The sequence below is a fragment of the Nuphar pumila genome, chromosome 5 (assembly GCF_984573655.1).
Source record: "Nuphar pumila chromosome 5, dmNupPumi1.hap1.1, whole genome shotgun sequence".
In the NCBI taxonomy this organism is placed as follows: domain Eukaryota; kingdom Viridiplantae; phylum Streptophyta; class Magnoliopsida; order Nymphaeales; family Nymphaeaceae; genus Nuphar; species Nuphar pumila.
This window is the reverse complement of record NC_143253.1, coordinates 122674933-122695083: the sequence shown is the minus strand read 5'-3', so window position 1 is coordinate 122695083 and position 20151 is coordinate 122674933. Positions and strand designations below refer to the sequence as shown.

At 37.8% G+C, this 20151-nt stretch overlaps 1 protein-coding gene across 1 annotated transcript in view; it reads left to right on the top strand.

Annotated features, from left to right (window-relative positions):
- Positions 1-13574: 13574 nt before the first annotated feature.
- The window catches only part of LOC149838469 (uncharacterized), a 56965-nt gene continuing 50388 nt past the window's right edge, over positions 13575-20151 (top strand). Inside the window, exons 1-4 of the mRNA XM_090006606.1 lie at positions 13575-13733; positions 15817-15964; positions 16149-16320; positions 17510-17640. Coding sequence (XP_089862732.1) covers positions 13622-13733; positions 15817-15964; positions 16149-16320; positions 17510-17640 — 563 coding nt within the window. The 5' untranslated portion in view covers positions 13575-13621. The remainder of the gene's footprint in view (positions 13734-15816; positions 15965-16148; positions 16321-17509; positions 17641-20151) is intronic.

Here is a 20151-nt window from a genome sequence, read left to right as displayed (position 1 = left end):
ATTGCAATAGCGTCTTGTAGCTTTTTGAGTTGCACTCTACCAATGGAAACTAAGTGGTGAACCAATTTTTTTAGAAAAGTATTTTGTCAAATATTTAAAGCAATATCGAACACGACATGTAGGCCATGTGTAGAAGACAATATACTTTAGACCTTCATGCCTATCTAAGATAACTTTAAGTTGTGCTTCCTTGTTATATTTATCAAAGCGTATGAGTTGTTTCTTTATATGCTTAAAAAAACATGCTCATGAATCATTTGACTCATTATCAACAACATCAAATGCTACCATAAATATCTAATAAAACTAGTTTGTGAGAAAATATCATCTATATATACTTCATATATTCAATTAACATAACTACCTACAATAACTACTATGAAAACCAACTACCCACAATAACTCATTAACCCCTATTCAATGGTAGTGAACAGTAAACTCTAGCCACATTATACAAACACAAAGATATCAAATATTAATTAAAGGACAAACAAACAAACATAAATCAACTATAACACACACATGCATATATATATATATATATATATATATATATATATATATATGTGAAAAAGACCATAAATATAGTAAACTCTAAACAATAAATACAGTAGCAAATATTAAATAAAACATAAGAAACATACAAAAAATATCACAACAATAAAACAGAAATATGTATGAGGCTATTAAACGCTCGTATCTATAAAAAAAAAATAGAATGAAATATATATATATATATATATATATATATATATATATATTGTTCATATGAAACTTAGCTTTTGACCAAACAGGTTAAGTAGATAAGAAGAATGATACTACAAGCTCGTCGGAATGCAACAAAAAAAATTTACGGGACTTGCCATAAAAAAATAAAGAAAATGCTTAGGGTTCTATATATCGCACGAACTTCGTGAGTTTCACACATGCAAAGGGTAAAAAGGTTATAACAAAGTTGACTACTTGTGGTATTGGACATGGGACAGATTTCAGGATTTTTGGAGCATTTAGGGAAACATGTTATTTTTTCATACAATACGATCATTTTATGTAGATAACTTATGGCAAAAAAAATGGGACTTTGGGTATATTTTAAATCTTTTAATTATTCATAATTTGCAAAACAAAATTTTTAATTACGAGAATAGAATTTGTAGAACCATAAAGTGTGCTCAACATCTAAATTATGGTCTACAGAGAAAGTTTTTCATAAAGCTTCAAAAGTGTGAAAGAAATGTGTAGTTTTACGCTTTAAAAGTGAGTTTCCTCAAGAATTATTAGATGGACCTATTCTTGGTTTGAAAGTATAAAACCCAGTCTCAAGCCTAATCTAAGATTAAGACCCTACTGAGATCCAAAAATTTTATACGACTATAATTTCAAAGAGTTTATTAAAGAATATAGCCATGGGGTTGCTTCGACAATGGGTCACCAACACTGAAAATTGTTCTTACATTGGGTGGTTTTGAGTTTTGGATTATCCCCTACCCTATACACCCTTGTTTTGGCATTGTATGCAGTGTCAGTGCATAATGGTCATGCACTAACCTGCTTGACAACCACTCATCCTGGCATTTCTCGATATGGGTGTAGTGTCTATCTCACTAAATGTTGAGATGGATGGTCATAAGTTGTTGCATACAAAATATGAAAAATGATCATATTGTACAGTAAAAAATGACATGTTAAACTAAAAAGTCCATAATTTGCCAAATTTCACTTAATGACCAAAACTGCAAATAACCAACTTCGTTAAACCTTTTTTATCCTTCTCATGTGTGAAACTAGCAAAGTTCACACGATATATCGCTATGCTCTTCGAGTATTGCAAACTCCCACTTAAAAGGAGGTCTTCACTTTTTTTTTTGCAAAAATCAAGAAGATTGCATAATACTATTTGTAAACATCATTTTAAGCCCAAACCTCAAAACTTCACAAATACCTAACTAAGTGGGCATATATATCCTCCTAATATGTGCAATTCCTCCAAATATGCGAAGTTACTCAAAATATGTGAAGTTACTTCAAAGATGTGAATTTACTCCCAAATACGTGAGTTTTCTCACAAACAAGTGATTTTTTTAAGAGAGATGCAAATACATATCAATCTACTCAAATTTTTTGCATGCGAACATGTGTAACTTCACATGCTTTGTTGAATCATATATAAAGTATATATTTTTTATTTTGTTTCTTTTTTTTATTTATTTCTGGAAAGAACCGTATCGCAAACTCTCACTTAAAAGGAGGTATGCAAGTTTTTTGGTGGACATCACGAAGTTTATATAATCATATATGTAAACATCCTTTTAAACCCAAACCTCGAAACGTCGCAAATACCTGACTAAGTATTATTATATAATTGTTGATAAAAAAAATGTTAGGCTTACCTTTTAAATCACTAAAAACTCCTTTAAAAGGATGTGGGGACGTCGTTTGAACTTTGACTATCTCTCACCAAAGGGAATGTAAAGACAAAGCATGCCTTTTGATTCCATACCACAACTCACACAAATGAATTATGCAAATAAACAAAAGAAATGTGAAAGTATTTACTCTAAACTAATAAAGTTAACTAGATGAATACAATTAACAAATAAAACAAAGGAAAGGGGAAACAAACACACCTTTTTCAGACTTGAGGTATGTTTTAGGCTTTTGAGTTATTTTCGTCTGTTTGGCAGCACTTTCGTCGAAAAGTGAAGGTTTTCTATAGTTGTTCCGGTAGAACCTCTGCGCAAGTAAGAAAGATCGAAGTGATGGGTGTCAACGGTCTTGTATTTGTTCTTCTCAGTGCCAACATTCAGAAGTCTTCCTTCCCCCCGATCTTATGGGTGGACCCCTATTTGTAGGTGTTCAAAATGAATCTAGATGATTAGGCTTTTTTGGTTCAGAGCTGATCTAAATGGATTCATGCTCATTCCGATCAAGAGGTGAGGCTAATTGGGAGGAGTCCATCCGGGGAATTTTTTTATCCAAGGAAAATATTTTCTCAAAATCATGCAAAAGTGGTTGGAGACGAGGCAAATGTTCCTCATTTTGCTCAAACTGATTGGATGACTAAATTGGTTTGTACGTCCATAGATGGATGACTAAACATGTTTGGCCATCCTTTGGAGAGGATAAACCAAATATTTGTCCATAGATGGATGGCTAAACTGGTTTGTCCATATATTGGTTGGACGACTGAACAAGAGTATTCGTTTGGAAGGGATAAAGCAGGTGTTGGACAGCTAAACTGAGATAGTCATCCAAGGATGAGCTGCTAGATTGAGATAGCCATCTAGGTTCAAATGGCTAAATTGCTTGAGCCATCCAACGGATCCTCCAACTTTTCTTGTGTTATCCACTTTGTGAACTCCAACCTATAGTTTAATTATTTCAAAGATGCTAGCATTTTGGGTATATCGAGAAAAATTAGTGTCTCTAAATGTTCTTATTTGTCATTAATCGATGTGATTCATTTTATGACAAATAAGTAGACACTGAAGGTTTGGAACACTAGGTTGTCAATGTTGAATTTAGTCATGTCGAATGAGGTTGGGCTAGTGTATAAAAAAATTTGGATTGCTAAGACCATGATTAGTCTCGTCAAACAAGGTCGGTGCAAACATTCAAAAAAAAGAGTTGGATTGTTCGATACCGTCATAGGTCTCATGGATCGAGGTTAGATTAGTTCGAGGACAACTGGATTGCCAAGACCATCTTGTAGTTTTGTCGAGTGAGGTTGGTGTCAGTGTTGAGAGGTAAGCCAGATTTTCTATAATGTGCATGGTCTCGCCGAGCGAAGTTGGGTCGTTCCTAGAAGACTGGTTGCCAAGACCATTTGATGGTTTTTTCGAGTGAGGTTGGTGTCAGTATCCAAAAATACTTTATTTATAATAATGAGAGAAAATGTTGGGCTTTAGGCAGGGATAACACAAGAGAAATGTGGCTCCCTTTCATGCCATTTTAGAATATTTTGATTTTTTAATGCCTTTGTTAATGATTTTCTTTTTGAGAATTTGTAGGGACAAGCACTAAGAGTCCTACACCTCTTGTGGGTTTATGAATAGGATGTAGTTGCCCCAATAAAGAGAGTTTTTTTGCCCAGTGAGAAAAGTCAAGCATACTTTGGTATGGTAATGACAAAGATAGAGCATATCTTTTTGTGTACTTCTTATACTCAGGATATCTATGGTTAAACTCTTGGATGCATGCAATAAGCTTGTATGCAGTGAGACTCATGCATTTATAATAGAGTGGGTAGCCTATGACAACTATGAATGATTGATAATATAAAGTCATGTTTTTTTAAAATTATAATCTTCTTAATAAGTTGATTTATGCACATGAGATTCATACACTTTAAACTTTTATTCTCTCAAGTTTGTATAAGGTAGAGACAGTCGACTTCATTGAGATATTTCTCCTTTAATTTCGCCTTAGTTTCAAGCAACTAGTTTTAGGGACATGAGATTATGTCTCAAAGCATTTTTGTTGGGTCTAATGGTTCTCACTAAGGCTTGAACTCTGAAAGACTAGAGTTCGGGTGGAATATGCTCCAATACAGATTTTGCCCTTAGGCAAGTCATTTTTTAGCCTCAACTTTTATCCTGCAAGGGGTTTATTCCTTACTTTTGTCATCCCTTGAACTGAGATCTGACAATCATGGGTTTCATGACTACCCAATCAAGGAGGGATGTCTATATTTATCCAACCTCTATCTCCAAAAACACCAGATTGAAGCCTGCCTGTTTGTCATAAGTTTTATAAGTAAATATCAGATTTCTCCTAGCACTCAAATTTTTTTCAATCCCTGCCTCGAAGGTCGTTTCACGACCGAAGCTTGCCACCATGCCGTGGTCCCAATTGTAAGTATTAGCTTAAATGCAGTCATATTTTTTATGCATGTTTTTTTAATATTTTCCTATTGAGATAAAAGTAAATGTTTCTCTAGGGACCGATATATGAGCCAATTAGCATTGAAGGTATTCACCATCTTACTATTTTCCTAGAGAGTTGGTCACTTAGGTGAACTTTCGAAGGCTTTACATTTATGCATTGGTAATAATCTTGTGGCCCTACAATTCATCTTTATGGACTAATGAGTTAGAATTATTTGATAAAAGTACATTGGTCTTACTGTATCCCTTCTTATCTTACCCTAATAATCAGATGCCTTATGTGCTAGACTCTCGTGTGCAAGGACCTATTTAAAGGAAGGACACTTGTGATGAGAGTTGAATCTGCCTTGGGGGAAGGTCTCTAACCTTTAATGATCAATGCAATGATATGCTTAACATGATGATGAAGTTTTATATTTCTCCTATGACTATGGGAGTTAAGGCAAACTGGACTGCCAAGATTGTTATGGGTCTTATTGAACAAGGGTCTATCAGTTAAAGGATAACTAGAACGTCAAGACCGTTTGTAGTCTCGCTGAACGAGGTTGGACCAGTATCTAGGACAACTTGGACGTAGATATTGTTGTGGGACCCTTTGAACGAGGTCAGTCCAATGCCCAGAAGTATATCGGGCTTTCAAAATTAATTGGGTCTCGCCGAACAAGGTCGAGCCAATTTGGGATTAGATGTTTGGATGCTTGGCCGGTAGAGGTTCCTTTTTGTCTAAGAGTTTTGAACTTTCAAATGAGTTTGTGATGCCCTATCTTTGGGTTCTAGATAGGTTCAGACTTGTTTGACTTGCCCCATGTGATTTTGACAGAAAGGCATCATTTAAAATGATCTGAAAATAAATAAAAGCTTCCTTAGTCTGGTCGGCAGGAATAATATGCTTATGCAATGAAGAGGATAGCTTGAACCCTATAAATAAAAAATTTTGGATTTTTTTTAGCTTTTCGTATATTCTTTTTTGAATTATGAGAACTTTTATGTTTTTTAAAATTTTTAGTTTTTGATTTTTTGTTTTTTCAAAGTACTGTTTGTGATGCCTTGTCTTCGGGTTCTAGATAGGTTTAGACTCATTTGACTTTCCCCATATGATTTTGACATAAAGGCATCATTTGAAATGGTCTAAAAATAAACAAAAGCTTCCTTAATCTGGTCGACAGGAATAATATGCTTATGCAATGAAGAGGATAGCTTGGACCCTATAAATAAAAAACTTTTGGATTTTTTTTTAGCTTTTTGTGTATTCTTTTTTTGAATTATGAGAACTTATATATTTTTAAAAAAATTTAGTTTTTGATTTTTTGTTTTTTCAAAGTACCGTTTTACAAAATTCAATTTTTTTTAAGGCTTACCTCGGGTCGTGGGATGATGATCCATGCAAGTTTTTTTTTTCTCCATATAATTACAACTCTGCCTTAACTTGCAATCGCCTTTTTTTTAGCATGCCAGCCTTTTTTTTTTCAGAACGAGAGGAAGAGGAGCTCGAGTGGCTATTTGACTTCTATGAGCCCAAACTGAGTTGATGCAGAGAAAATGTACCCCTTTTCTGTTTAGTTTTTTTGTAACCTAGACCTTGGGTCGTTGCCTTTGGCATTGTTGGGAGAGTCTCTTTTATGCCATGTTTTTTTTTAAATCCTTTAAAAGGTTAGTACCCCATGTATAAGGTGATTCTCCATCAATTTCTATGTTTTTGCATATGCTAGTATAAGGGGTGACTCATGAGGTGGGAGTCATCTATCTTGCCCCTATTATGGAAGTCCTCGGGCCTTTTATAGGGGTCCATTATTGACGTTTGGCTTAAACTAAATGATGCCCCATTCATTAGTGAGCTTGATGAGGGGGTTACCTCTCCCTTACCAAATTTATATTGAGAGTCAATTTGGTGAGGCAGCAAGGGTGATACTCTATTCAGGACTTTTAGCTAATAATTCTTTTTTGGACATGCGATTTGACTCATATCATTTTTTGGCTGACTATTCTTATAAGAGAGTGCAAAGAGACTAACATTTTTTGTGCCAGTATCTTTGTGATAAGACATTTGGGGGAAAATCCTGATATAATTGTTGTCTAGAGGGTCCATACAAATTGTATTTATCTAAGGGGACTCTCATGAGATTTCTTGGTTGTTCCTTGAAATTTGCCTACCTTGTACTCGCACCCCTCTTTAGAAGCACATTGGCAGAGTTACAGGCAATTGCTGAGGACTAATATTGCATGTGAGGACCCGAGGGATGAAAACCACTGAATTGATAGGTGGTCTTTGCTTTATAGCCTTTTATGGGAGCCAATTCTCCATTTGTTCACAAGCTTGGACCTCATCTTCCAAATTATGATTTGGAAATGGCTCTTGCAAAATGCCTAGGTTATTGTTGCTCTGGTTCTATGGTTTCTCATCCACCAATAACTCACCACTCTGAATATTGTCCTGAATCACATGCTTGAGAACATAACACTCTTCAGAGTCATGACTCACCGTACTGTGAAACCGATACTATTTGGATGAGTCCTCACCCTTCATTTATGTGGGTTTGATATTTCAAGCAATTTAATCAAACCATCCTGCAACAACAAATCCAAAACCTGTGATCGAGTTTGTTTAAACTTTGTGAACCTCTCGTCCCTGGTCCACTTTGGATTTCTGATGTACCCACATTCCTTCTCGTTATGTTTGTTGGGGGCACCTCACTAGTTACCTCCCCTCTGGCCTTGGTGGCCCTGCATCTGGTCATGGTGACCTGCTTATGGACATTATGGCCATGTTTCTGACCTTGTCTGAAGGTTTAGACGACATTAACTTGGGATTTGAACAGTTTTGATCTCTTGCTAGTAGTGTTGTCCTTATTGCTCTTTAGAAATTCATCATATACCTCTCTTTTAATAGCATAAATTTTCATCTAAGCTATGTTGATGAGACCTTCCAGGGGTTGGGAGAAATTATCCATGATTATAACTAGTGCATGGAGTCTGAGATCAACTCCTTCATCTTATTGGCCATAGACCTCCATCAGTTTATAAACTCGTGGGCACCCTCCTCCTTCTTCTGCCCGAGGTCATACAATTGGCTAATAGTGGGCAGGGTCGCCACGTTAAAATAGAACGACTCCATGAACATGTTGATAATTTGCTTTAACTCTCAAATGTTTTGAAGATTTAGGGTGACAAACCAGTCCAATGCCTCTCCTTCCAGGTTCCTAGGAAACAAGTTTATCAGCCTCCAATTGTTATTTTGATATTTGACCATGGTTCTTATAAGTAGTGCTAGGTGAGTTTTCGGGTCACCTTTTTCTTCGAATTTCAAAAACTTATGAGAAACTTTATTTTCATCATCACACCCTTCATGTAAGAAGTCTTTTATAGAATAATCCCTTTGGTCCATATCCACATATCTCATTCTGGTGTTGAGATTCTGGACCATGTCCTCAAGGGATTTTATTTCTCTGTCCGACTCTGAGAATCCAGTGTATATCGAGCGGGTTACATGGTGTCTGTGAGCTTTCCTCTCCCGACTAGATACTTGGGATTCACCTCAATATTCTTGTTTTTGGGCATCTTTGTCTGTCTCCTCTTCCCATGCCTCTTGGGCCCATTGATACTCTTCTCTTTCTTGTAATTCTCTTATCCTTCTCTTAATTTTCCTCATATGATGTATCATCTTTGCCAACTTATATCGATTTAGGGTGGGGGATCTGACCCGGTAAGTTTTGTGGACTCGCCTTTTGTCTGACTCCTTTGTGCTGGAGTCATCCATCTCGTAATATGTTGGAGGAGTGTTACAAGGAACTTGAGAGTATCAACAACAACTGGACTCTAGCTGTACTGGATCCTTTCCATTTTTCTCGAGCATCTTCAATCTCTCTAGGAACATCAGTGTGAGTGTCTTTGTTCGGATCCACATCGTAGGTGGCATTTGGCAACATCTAATATGACATCCTATACATGGGTCTAAGCAGATGGAGTGACATCCCATAAGTGGGATTTTTCTGAGGTGGTTCCTCTTGAAAAAACAGGGGGTTGATCTTCTTGGTCCGATATCGGGTATTCATGATACCCCAAATAGGTGATTCAAAGAAGCCCAAACAAGTAAAGAGAAATTTTACAATCGAACGAGTAACGTAAGTCTTATCGAAAAGCACTTCACAGATCTGTGAGGTTTCTTCGACTTCTAAGATAGGGGTTCCCTTTTAGATCATATACCAGATGTACTCAAGCTAATAACTAAAAAGTATTGGTATAAATATTTTGAATTTGAATGGTACCGCTACCAATATACTCAAGCTAATAACTTAAAGGTAGAGGTGGGGGATCCGAAGATCCAAATTGTAAGACAGAGGGGGGTTGAAAATCCAAAACAAAATGAGGATTTTAATCTTAAAAGAGATAATGGAAAAAAAAGCATGAAGCACACAATTAAAAAAATAAGGTTTTCAAATAATATCCTAAAATGGTTGGATGTTATGTTTTCCCAATTTATAAATGTCATGCAATTCTTCAACAATGGTATTTTAAAATGTGATAAAAGTCTATACCTAATATTCATTTATGAAACTAATGAAAAGACCTATATTCGAAAAAAAAAACTAAATAAAATCAAGGTTCGGGATAACGGTTCCTAGACAGCCAAACAAGGCCAGACGACCAAATTGTTCTAGACAACTAAATGGTTGGACTACCAAACTAGGACATACAACTAAAATAGAAAAATGGCCTTGCACGACCAAAGAGATGTTGGGTCTGGATGTCCAACTCTGCAGGAAACTCGTAGGGCCTGAATGGCCAAATCTGCAGTGAGGTCACAAGGCCAAGATGGCCACGTCTGCAAAAAGGATCTGTAGAACCTAAACGACCAATCTGAAGGAAACTTGCAGGGCCTGAACGACCAAATTTGTAATGAGGTTGAAAGGCCAAGACGACCAAGTCTGCAAAAAGGATGTGCAGGACATAGACAACCAATTTGCAGGAAACTTGTAGGACATGAATGACCAAATCTGCAATAAGGTCGCGGGGCCAAGACAACCAAGTTCGTGAAAAGGATCTACAGGACCTAGACGACCAATATGAAGGAAACTTGCAGGGCTTGAACAACCAAGTCTGCAATGAGGTCGCAAGGCCAAGACAACCAAGTCAACGAAAAAAGATCGGCAAGACCTGGATAACCAATTTGTAGGAAACTTGCATGGCTTGAACGACCAAGTCTGTAATGAGGTCGCAGGGCCAAGATGACCAAGACTGCAAAAAGGATATGCAGGACATGGATGACTAATCTGTAAAAAATATAAAATGAGAAAGGCAAATTTCAGTCAGATAACCAAATATGTCATGAACAGAGTCTGGTTGAACGGCGAAACCTGTTAGCTACAATAGAGTAGACGACGAGCAAGCAATACACAGGCAGGGCCTCGGAGGACCAAGTCCGCAAAAAAAGTTGAATGGACTGCTAAACCTAAATTAGTCATCCAAATAGAATATCGATATTCTCAAGAGCAATAAAAATATAGGAATGCAGACAAACCCTCGGACTACCAAGTCTGCTAGAAAAAGCAAGATGGACGATTAAACCTAATATAGCCATCCAAACAAAACAACAATACTTTTAAAAGCATAAAAAATGCAGGCGCGGATAGGCGCTCAGACTACCTAGAATGCGAAAAGAATAGGGTGGACGACTAAAAATAACGATTGAAATGCAGATCTCACTATGGAATTTCAAAGGAAAACGATGTCCCATCATGATCGCTAAAAAATGTTTATAATTTTTTTTAAGACTTAGCTTTTAAATCGCTAAAAACTCCTTTAAAAAAATGTGGGGACGTCGTTCGAACTTCGACCATCCCTCGCCAAAGGGAAGGTAAAGTTGGAGCACGTCTTTTGATTATGTAATGCAACACACACAACGAACGATGCAAGTAAACAAAAGAAATGTATAAGTATCTACTATAAACTATTAAAATTAATTCAATGAATAAAATAAACAAATAAAAAGAGGAAAATGAAAAAAAAAACACATTTTTTTGGACTTGGGGTTCATTTTTGGCTTTTGAGTTCCTTTTTTTCGTCTGACAGCACTTTCGCTAGAAAGTGAGGGTTTTCTACCATTGTTTCAGTAGAACCTCCACGCAAGTGAGAAAGATCGAAGAGATGTGTTTCAGCAGTCTTGCATTCATTCTTCTTAATGCCAACATTCAAATGTCTTCTTTCTTCCTCCTGATCATAGGGGTGAACCCCTATTTGTAGGTGTTTAGAACGAATTTGAATCATGGGGCTTTTCAGGTTTAGATATGGTCCAAATGGATTCGTTCTCATTTTGGATAAGAGGTGAGGCTGTTTGGGAGGAGTTCTTTTTGGGAGAAAGTTTATCCGGAGGACATATTATCTCGAAATCGTAAAAAAATGGTTAGAGATAAGGCTAATATGCCTCATTTGCTCAAATTGATTGGACGACTAAACTGGTTTGTCCGTCTAGAGATAGATGACTAAACTGGTTTATCCGTCTAGAGATAGACGACTAAACATGTTTGGTCGTCCTCAAGAGAGGATAAACCAAATGTTGGATTGGCTAGATGGCTGAACTGGAGTAGCCGTCTGGAAATAACAAGACAGGTGTTGGATGGCTAAACTGTGATAGTCGTCCAAGGTCATATGACTAAACTGAGATAGCCATCTAGGGTCGGATGGCTAAACTGCTTTAGCAGTCCAACGGATCTTCTAGGTTTCCTCGTGCTATCCTCTTTGTGAACTCTAACCTACAACTTGATTCTTTCAAAGATATTAGTATTTTGGGCATCTTGAGAAATTTTGATGTCTACAATAATATAAAATCCATATTAAAAAATGTGCGAACCTATTGCTAAATTGAACCATGTAACCTCACAAATGTCCTACTTAATTTGTATATACCTCACAAAGTTTGCATAAAATATTTGTGAACCTCATGTTAAACATAACCTCGTAATTTTGCAAATATTGGACTAAAATCACGTATATGTAGCGATCAATACATATATTATGGTTACACTCCTAAACAATTGAGTATGAAAGTTGATTGTCCGCACCCTAGGGCTATTTTTCACATAAACTAAGGTTCTTTGTGGTCTTCAACTAGTGGTCTACAACCAAAATTTTGGCGATACTTCACCCTTGAGATTGGCAGTAAAAAAAAAGTTGTTTAAAAAAAGAGAGAAAAATGTCAATACCTAAATGAGAAAAAACTTTTTGATATCTTATCCTAAAAAGATATCTGACTGACATCTCAAGATTGACAAGAAATTTTGCAGCGGTATCCCACTAGCTCTAAACCTGTGCCAGTCATGCCCAAGGTGCAAATCTACCTTTTATTTAGAGTTTGCGATATCTAGAGAGGACATCGATATATTACGCAAACTTGAAAAAATGTGCTCATACAAAGATTAAAATGGTCTTTTTAAAGCTGGATAATTACAAACTTGAACATCGGGTGGATTTTAAAAAATCATAGGCCATTTTGGAAAACACATCATTTTTTACATACAATACAATCATTTTTTGTTTTTCCTTTGGCCTGGTAAAACAATAATAATAGTAATAATGATGTCTTCGTAGTGCGACAATTGCCTTTTCTATTATAAAATTAGGATACTCTCTAAGTGCCTAAAAAAACAAACTAAAATATATAATTAATATATAATTAAAATTTAAAATAGGTAATACATTTACAAGTTATATAAAGAACAGGTGAATGCTTATCGTGTTCCCAAAGAAAAAAGATTAAAGAAACACGTGAAAAGATTCACTTGTTTTTGTAAATTGTTTTTAATTATGATAAATTTTCAAGAAACACACCTACAGTTTGGGCATTAATAAGAATGCAGTTTTAGAAATTTTTAAAAAACACCAATTTTTTTGCACGGCTAATAAAAAACAAACTTCCATCAAGTCTTTTATAAGAGACATGCTTTTTTAAAGTTGATATTAAGCAAACATTTGCACATATGCTTTTTAAAGTTCATCTAGGATGGTTTATGAGACATGACACTTTAAGATTTACACATTCTTTTTAGTTCTATTTGTTTCTATTAAAGCTAGCACATTGAGAAAAAACAAGAGAGAGTTTCAAACACTACCCACATAAACGGCAAGTAGGCGAGTTGCTTACCTATTTGACAGTATTATTACAAATATTGGGTCAAGAAATGTCCTTTGGGATGTCACTTATCGCGTAGTGATGTCAACGAGTCGTTTTTTGCCCAGAATTCAATTCCGTTTAGTTGCATTTTGTAAACCAAAACCACATCCGATTACAATCAGATGTGGATATAGTTTTGATTTTGTGCTACCGAATCTGATAAATATCTGAATTTGATGAACATCCAAATCCGTTTATATGTAAAAAAGTGGTTCCAGTATGAGATTTTCACCATTCGAATGCGAGACCGTTTAGCCAACATCCAATTAGTCAGATATGGTATTGGTCGCATCGGATCCGAATCCGAGCCGTTTACATTTCTATTTATCAGACAAAAGATAGGACTCCAAATGGATTTTTTCCGGATCGGATATCAGACCCGGATCCGATCCATTTGCTTCCCAATTTCATGCTTCTGTGGCGGCAAGCCTGCCTTCCAAATAACGTAACCGAAATTCCCTGGGAGGCCACCGATTCTTGGGAGCCAAGTTCCTGCGAGCCAAGTAGAGAGAGACAGAGAGAGGGAGAGGAATCAGAATTCCCGGGAATTGCAGGAGCGTGTTTGGTAGGCATGGATCGTCTCCTCAAGCTCGGCCGGTCGTGGTTCCCCTTGCTCTGTCAGGGAGCCCGCAACCTCTCCGTTTCACCACGCCCCAACGACCTCCAACACCTTACCCTCACGAGTATGCTCTTCTCTCTCTCTTTCTCTTTTCCTTCCCATTCGGTATTCTATGGTTTTGGGCACTCTTCTTTCTTGTTTTTCTTCCTTATTCGAGTTTGGTTCTCGGTTGAATCCTTGTTATTGATCCACTAGTTGCGTTTTTCCGCTTTTTGGTTTTGTGTGTCATTCGAGAAACGGTTAATTTCACTGCACCACTGTACTGAATCGGTTCACACTTTTTTTTCTTTCATTTGGGTCGTGTTTCAGTTCCTTCGAGTTCTTGGATGATGATTTTTGATGTTTTATTAAGATGATATCTATTTGGTTACGGAAGGAAATTATCTTCTCTGTTAATGGTGCGCCCTTTCTTCTGTTTCACTTTACGTTCTTCATTTTATCTTTATTCGGTTTGGGGACAGTTTCCTCAAAATGAGTGCTGATCAGTAGTGCGTACTTTATATGTTGGAACTTTTGATTAGGAATTTCGGTCGATGGATTCTATCCTAAGGAGCATTTGAGATGAAAAAAATGAAAAACTTAGAACCCGGAGATTCACACTCAAGGAGACTATTTTTTATTGACATGGTAAAAGTAAAACCCCAAGTGGGGAATCATCTGCCGCTCATTTTAGTACACTGCAAAGTGCAAAGAATATGAAAGGTGGCAATGTTTACCTACGGAGCTCAAGTACAAGTTTCAAGGAAGATGACATTTTGCACTTCATACGAAGCACTGATGTTTATTTTTGATACTATATGTTGCTAAGGATTAGAATTGGATAGCTGCTTATAGCAAATACAATCCCCAATTGGAGATAACGTCTGTCAATTAAGTTGAAAATCATCTCTGTTGCAGACAATCCATGGATTTCATTGTAGATTTGCAATGTGGGGTGATTACGGTTGTGTGCCACTCCCCTGCAATGTCTTTGGGTGGTGTTTCTGTTAAAGGTTCCATGTATATGGTGCAACTAAGGCTCTGGACCTTTCTCAATGTACTAACCATTCAGGTCCTTGCACACTGAAGCTGCTGGAGGCAAATATTTAGATAACTTAAGAATACATGTTTCCATGTCTTGCAATTTGGCTTTTTCTATGAGTTTTTTGCTTCTCATGGCATAGCCATTTTTAACTTCTAATATCACCATGACCACAGGCGTACTACTTTGTATGCACCAGGTGTATTTTTTCATGGATGAGCTATTGGTGTATGGGCTTTCTGCCTGACAAATTAGTCATACTTAGGATTTACTTCCTTTTCTAACTGGGATATAGGTGCTGATGCAGAATTTTCTGATTAAGATAACACTTCTGTGGCATTTACATCCATTTACTTTCGAGATTATCTAGGTTGTCTGATATAGAAAATATTCTTCAATTGCTCATATGAACATTGTTTAGTTCCCTGGTTTCAATCATTTTATATTGATTATGCTGAGCTTTGAAAAATGCCCCTTTAGATGATTTTCCACGAACAGTTCTGATTGGTGCTAATGATGATTTTCCATGAAAAATGTCCCCTTTCATTTTTATTTTCATGTATATGAAGTACGTACAGGATTTTGTTTATGCTGGTTTCTGACAGATTACTCTATTTAGTTAAGCCGTTTGTGCTATTCATCTAGTACAATGTTCTACAACTCTACAAGTCTAAGTTCCTGTTTGATTGCGTCAGTTTACTAATTTGAGGAGGATCTAAGATCCATGTATCTCAAGTTGTCTGAACTATCGGCCCGGCCACCCTAAGTTGGCCAGTAATTTGTGAATGTTTCCTTCTTTTCTACTGAAAAGAGGACTCAAGTCCCTTGTGTGGATTTGATATCCGATCCTGAATTGCTCAGATCTCTGTCTGGGGCCATTTGGGGCCCAACTCTTTACAATGATTGTAACATTTAATTGTACTTTTTTTATCTGTCTACAAGAGAAACCTACACTTATTAAAAGTGTTTTACATATTAATGATGCTTCATAGTGTTTGCAGTGTTAGTGCTCATCCTAAGGTTGATGTTTGGTACTCCTATTTGTGTTATGGTTATACAGTCTATAGGTCTTATATACTGCCCATATTCACTTACTAATTACGAACTTCATTCCTTTGATTAACAGGAGAGGCTGTTAAAGTGCATGAATATTGGAGATCACGGTCAGAATGGTTATCTGACTCGGCAAGAGTCTGTTCTATTTTGCCTGCTATTCTAGCTGGTTCTTTTATTGGAACATCTTTGCTGGAAACATCTTATGCTGATTCTCCAGGGTAAATGCTCATTTGGGTCTTGAGTTTGTATGCATGCACAACATTTTGAAGCCTCAATTTATTTTCTCGCTGCTTTGTCCATTTGGTTATCCTTTTCTTATTTGTATTTTCATGAAATACATAGAAACTATCCACTCAATAGTGATTTCTATTTTATGTTACTATAATACTTTCTCGTTTACAGTTATTCGGATATGAGTTCACAAACTGAGGCTGCATTTCACTCATGGCCAGCTAATAGTGGGATGGAAAAAATTGTTCGACAAGAACGTGAAAGGCTGGAAGAACAATTGAGATATAACGGCATGCAACGTGGTTCTTATCCATCATTTGTTGTTGCAGCTAAAGGTCCACAGGTGCTATAATCTATTTTGATTTCATAATTAATTCATCCCAAAGGGTTAGGGTCAGTGAGTTGTATCCATGCTGATTGACCAGACCAACCTGGACTTGATTTGCATTTGAATTTGGATGAGTCAGATTTTTCATCTCAAAATCCAAATTTGGTATGGCATATGTGAAACTTGAACAGTTGCATTACTCCAACTATAGCGTCCCTTATTTGACAATGAAAGGTCTCAAATTCAAAGCTCAACGCTTGCTAACTATATATGCTAGCCAAAGTGTGTTGAGTCAGGTTGGATTGTGCTCTATTCAACATCAAATATATGGTTTACGATCTTGAATCTGACCTGTTGATGGCCTACTTGGCGATTCAGTTGGTTCATTGGCATTGGAGGACCACTGAGATATGTGCTTTGCTTTTCCTTTGAAGGAGCTTGGTACCATTGTAGCGTATGTGAAGGTTGCAAATTTACATATAACTTGAACACCTTTTGAATAATTTTCTCCCTTGTTGATGGTGGCAACATCATATCCTATGATGATATATTTTCAATAACAAGAGAACCAATGTTTTATGCTATGAAGTTAGTATGTTAGTTGCTACTTATTGGTTATTATGGTATTGATGACTTAGGATTTTTGTTGGAATTAAGAGATCCATTAGCATTTTTTTTTAAATATATAACATGTATCATAGGCCAACTCTGTAATATATAATTAAAAAATGAAAAACTTATTGTAGATTATGTATGTTTTCTTTTGAAGACAAAAAAATAGTTAGTTATTTTGGATTTAATAGTACTATTGTTATAGTATGACAATTTTGAGTTCTAAAAGCGATTCCTACTTCACATACCGTACATTTCCTAGTAACTTCTCTCTTTCTGCTTCAAATGGGCTTATAGAAACCCTTTCTTCCATCTGCTTCACTTGTTGTTTCTTGATTCCACGTCCTTCTTTGCTATAGCTAAACTTAATCTTTTTTTTCCATAGCAAAAGTACAAGATTTTTTAGACATTAAAATATATGATAGAGTATGATATAAAATGATATTAATGTTTGATGGAGACTATGAAAAAGAAAAGGAGTTTTGTGTGTGTGTGCACTTCTGCTATACTACTTTCCACTGTATTCTCTCATGCCAACACTATTAAACATATGTATGCGTGTATTGCTACTAATCATCTCAACATGTTTCAGGTTTCCATCAAATTCCGAATACCTCCAACTTGTGAATTATCATCCCTGATTATGGATCTTGTTTCTCATCTTGGAAAAAAAGCTGATGAGAGTGAAGGAAGTTCAGAAATGACATTGCGTGCTTGGAATAGGTAAAAGGGAATCCTTAATTTCTACTAGCCCTTTCTTGTATCTGTTTGGTTATCTCATATTTTGGTTCCATTGCTCAAGAATCAGGATTTTATTTTTTAGACTGTAGTATGTTCATGAAATTTCATGCCTATATTCAGATGACCCTGCTTTAACCATGGCTTAGCTAGGTTGTATTGGTTATGAGAACATCCATCTCAGTTTATGTAAGACCCGTGTTTTTATCAAAGAAAAAATGGTTTTGGATCTAGGTTGGATCGGATCCAGCCCGGATCCGGGTCCACGAGCCCCCCTATCCTATTTAAAACCCCCACAGGGGGGTTTTCTTTTACAAAAAGGAATGCAGCCTGCCCCGACTACTCCTTCTCTCTCCCCCTCACCCGACCTCTCCCCTACGCAACTCCCCAACCCCTCATCCTGTTTTCCCCTCTGTTGAAAAACGCAGAGACCCTCTCTGCGTAGGGCACGACCTGAGCCCCCTTTATAGGAGGCCCTGCTCGACGCCAGCGGAACCTGAAGTCCCAGGTACGCCTCCTTGCTTTTCCCCCCCTCTTTTCTTCTCTCGGATTGACGCCGACAGGAGGGCACCGACCCTCCTGCCCTCTCTCTGTTCCCCTGTAAACCACAATAGAGGAGGGCCGCCGCCCCTCCTGCCTTCTTTTCTTGCCTCCCTCCTGCCCTCTCGTCTCTCTGTTAACCTCAGGCAGGAGGGCGACACCCCTCATGCCCTCTCTCTCTCGCTTGAGTCAACCGACATGAGGTGTTGCCCTCCTGCCGTCGCCTATTTTTTCGGCCGACTGGCAGGGGGGCGACACCCCCTGCCTTTCCCCTCTTCCTGACTAGCCTGAGGGTAGGGGTGCCGCCCCCGGCCTTTTTGGGTTTCTGGCCGGCGGGCAGGGCCGCAACCCCTACCCTTCCCCCCTTTTTCGGTTGGCAAGCAGGGATGCGACCCCTGTCCTCCCTCTCTCTGTCAGGCCTGAGGGCAGGGGCGCAACCCCTTCCCCCTCCCTCTTCTTTTCCGACTGGTAGGCAGGGGCGCAACCTCTGCCCTCCCCTTTGCTGTTCGGGCAGCATCGAGCAGGGGCACAACCCCTGCCCCTCCCTTTTTCATTACTACGACAGGGGGGTTGCGCAGGCAGGAGCGGCGACCCTCCTGCCTTCCCTTTATGGCTTGCGCATGCAGGGGCCCTGCAGGACCGAGCCTAGGTTCGGTCCCCCTAGGTTGAAGAGGGGCCGGTTCAGGTTCGACTTGACTGCCATGCCTACCCCCTCCCTTATTTTTGTTGTTTCCTGTTTTGGGGATCCAACCGAGCCTGGCCAGTACCTAGCCTAGCTCGGTCCGCTCTCTGTGTGAGCCAGGCTCGGTCTGATCGGCTCGAATAGGGTCGAGTCGACCCTTACAATACAAGCATTGCTAGGTTATTATTTTGAGTTATTGCATCATTTTGCGCAGTACAACAAACCCTTTAGCACACCCAATCGACGCAACGAACTCGGCACGTGCAGCAAGGCATAAGCCTTTAAAGTCCTATGCTCGGAATCATCAACGAATCCGACAATCTTCGAGGTAGGGGAAAGTTGCACAAAGGACAATGGACGAATAAATCTTAAAACTTGTAATTATATGCACATATTTAATTCAAGGACGCAGTTTTGCGATCATTGTCCTCTTTCCTTTATGTCATTTACTTTGCCGTCGCGCTTTTATGTGCACAGGCTTCTACTTACGCATTTATTTAGCTCGATATGTGGTTTCATATATTAAGCATTGCTTTATGTTATTTACTTTGTTGTGATGCTTTTACGTGTACAGGCTTCTGCTTACACATTTATTTAGCTCGATTTGTGGTTTCACATATCGAGCATTGCTTTATGTCATTTACTTTGTCGTTGTGCTTTTAGGTGCACAAGTTTCTATTTATGCATTTATTTAGCTCAATATATGGTTTCACATATTGAGCATTGTTTTATGTCATTTACTTTGCCGCTGCGCTATCACGTGCATGGGCTACTCCTTACACATTTATTTAGCGACAATACGGTTTCGTACTTCGTGCATTGCTTACACATTTATTTGGCTCGGTATGGTTTCATACTTGGTGCATTACTTACGAATTTATTTGGCTGGGGTACGGTTTCGTACTTCATGCACTGCTTACGCATTTATTTAGCTCGATGTGCGGTTTCACATACTAAGCCTTTCTTTATACTTTTTCATTGCGCTGAAATGTGCACAGGCCTTCATTATGTAATATATATATATATATATATATATTACTAATACATTGATGCAACCGTGTAAGACACACAAGTTCGTATTCTATCCTACCCTGTATCGAGCTTGTGCTTTTTCAAAAGATGCAGATTTACACATAAGCGCAAAAACGTTAAAGAAAAAAGGATTCCTTGCGAGAATTTTGTATTCTAAAATACGTAGTTTTGAAAAGCAAGATTTGAACACTTGGGGGTTGCCAAATTGCAACTACATTTTTTTCCAAAGCGGCATGATAGGA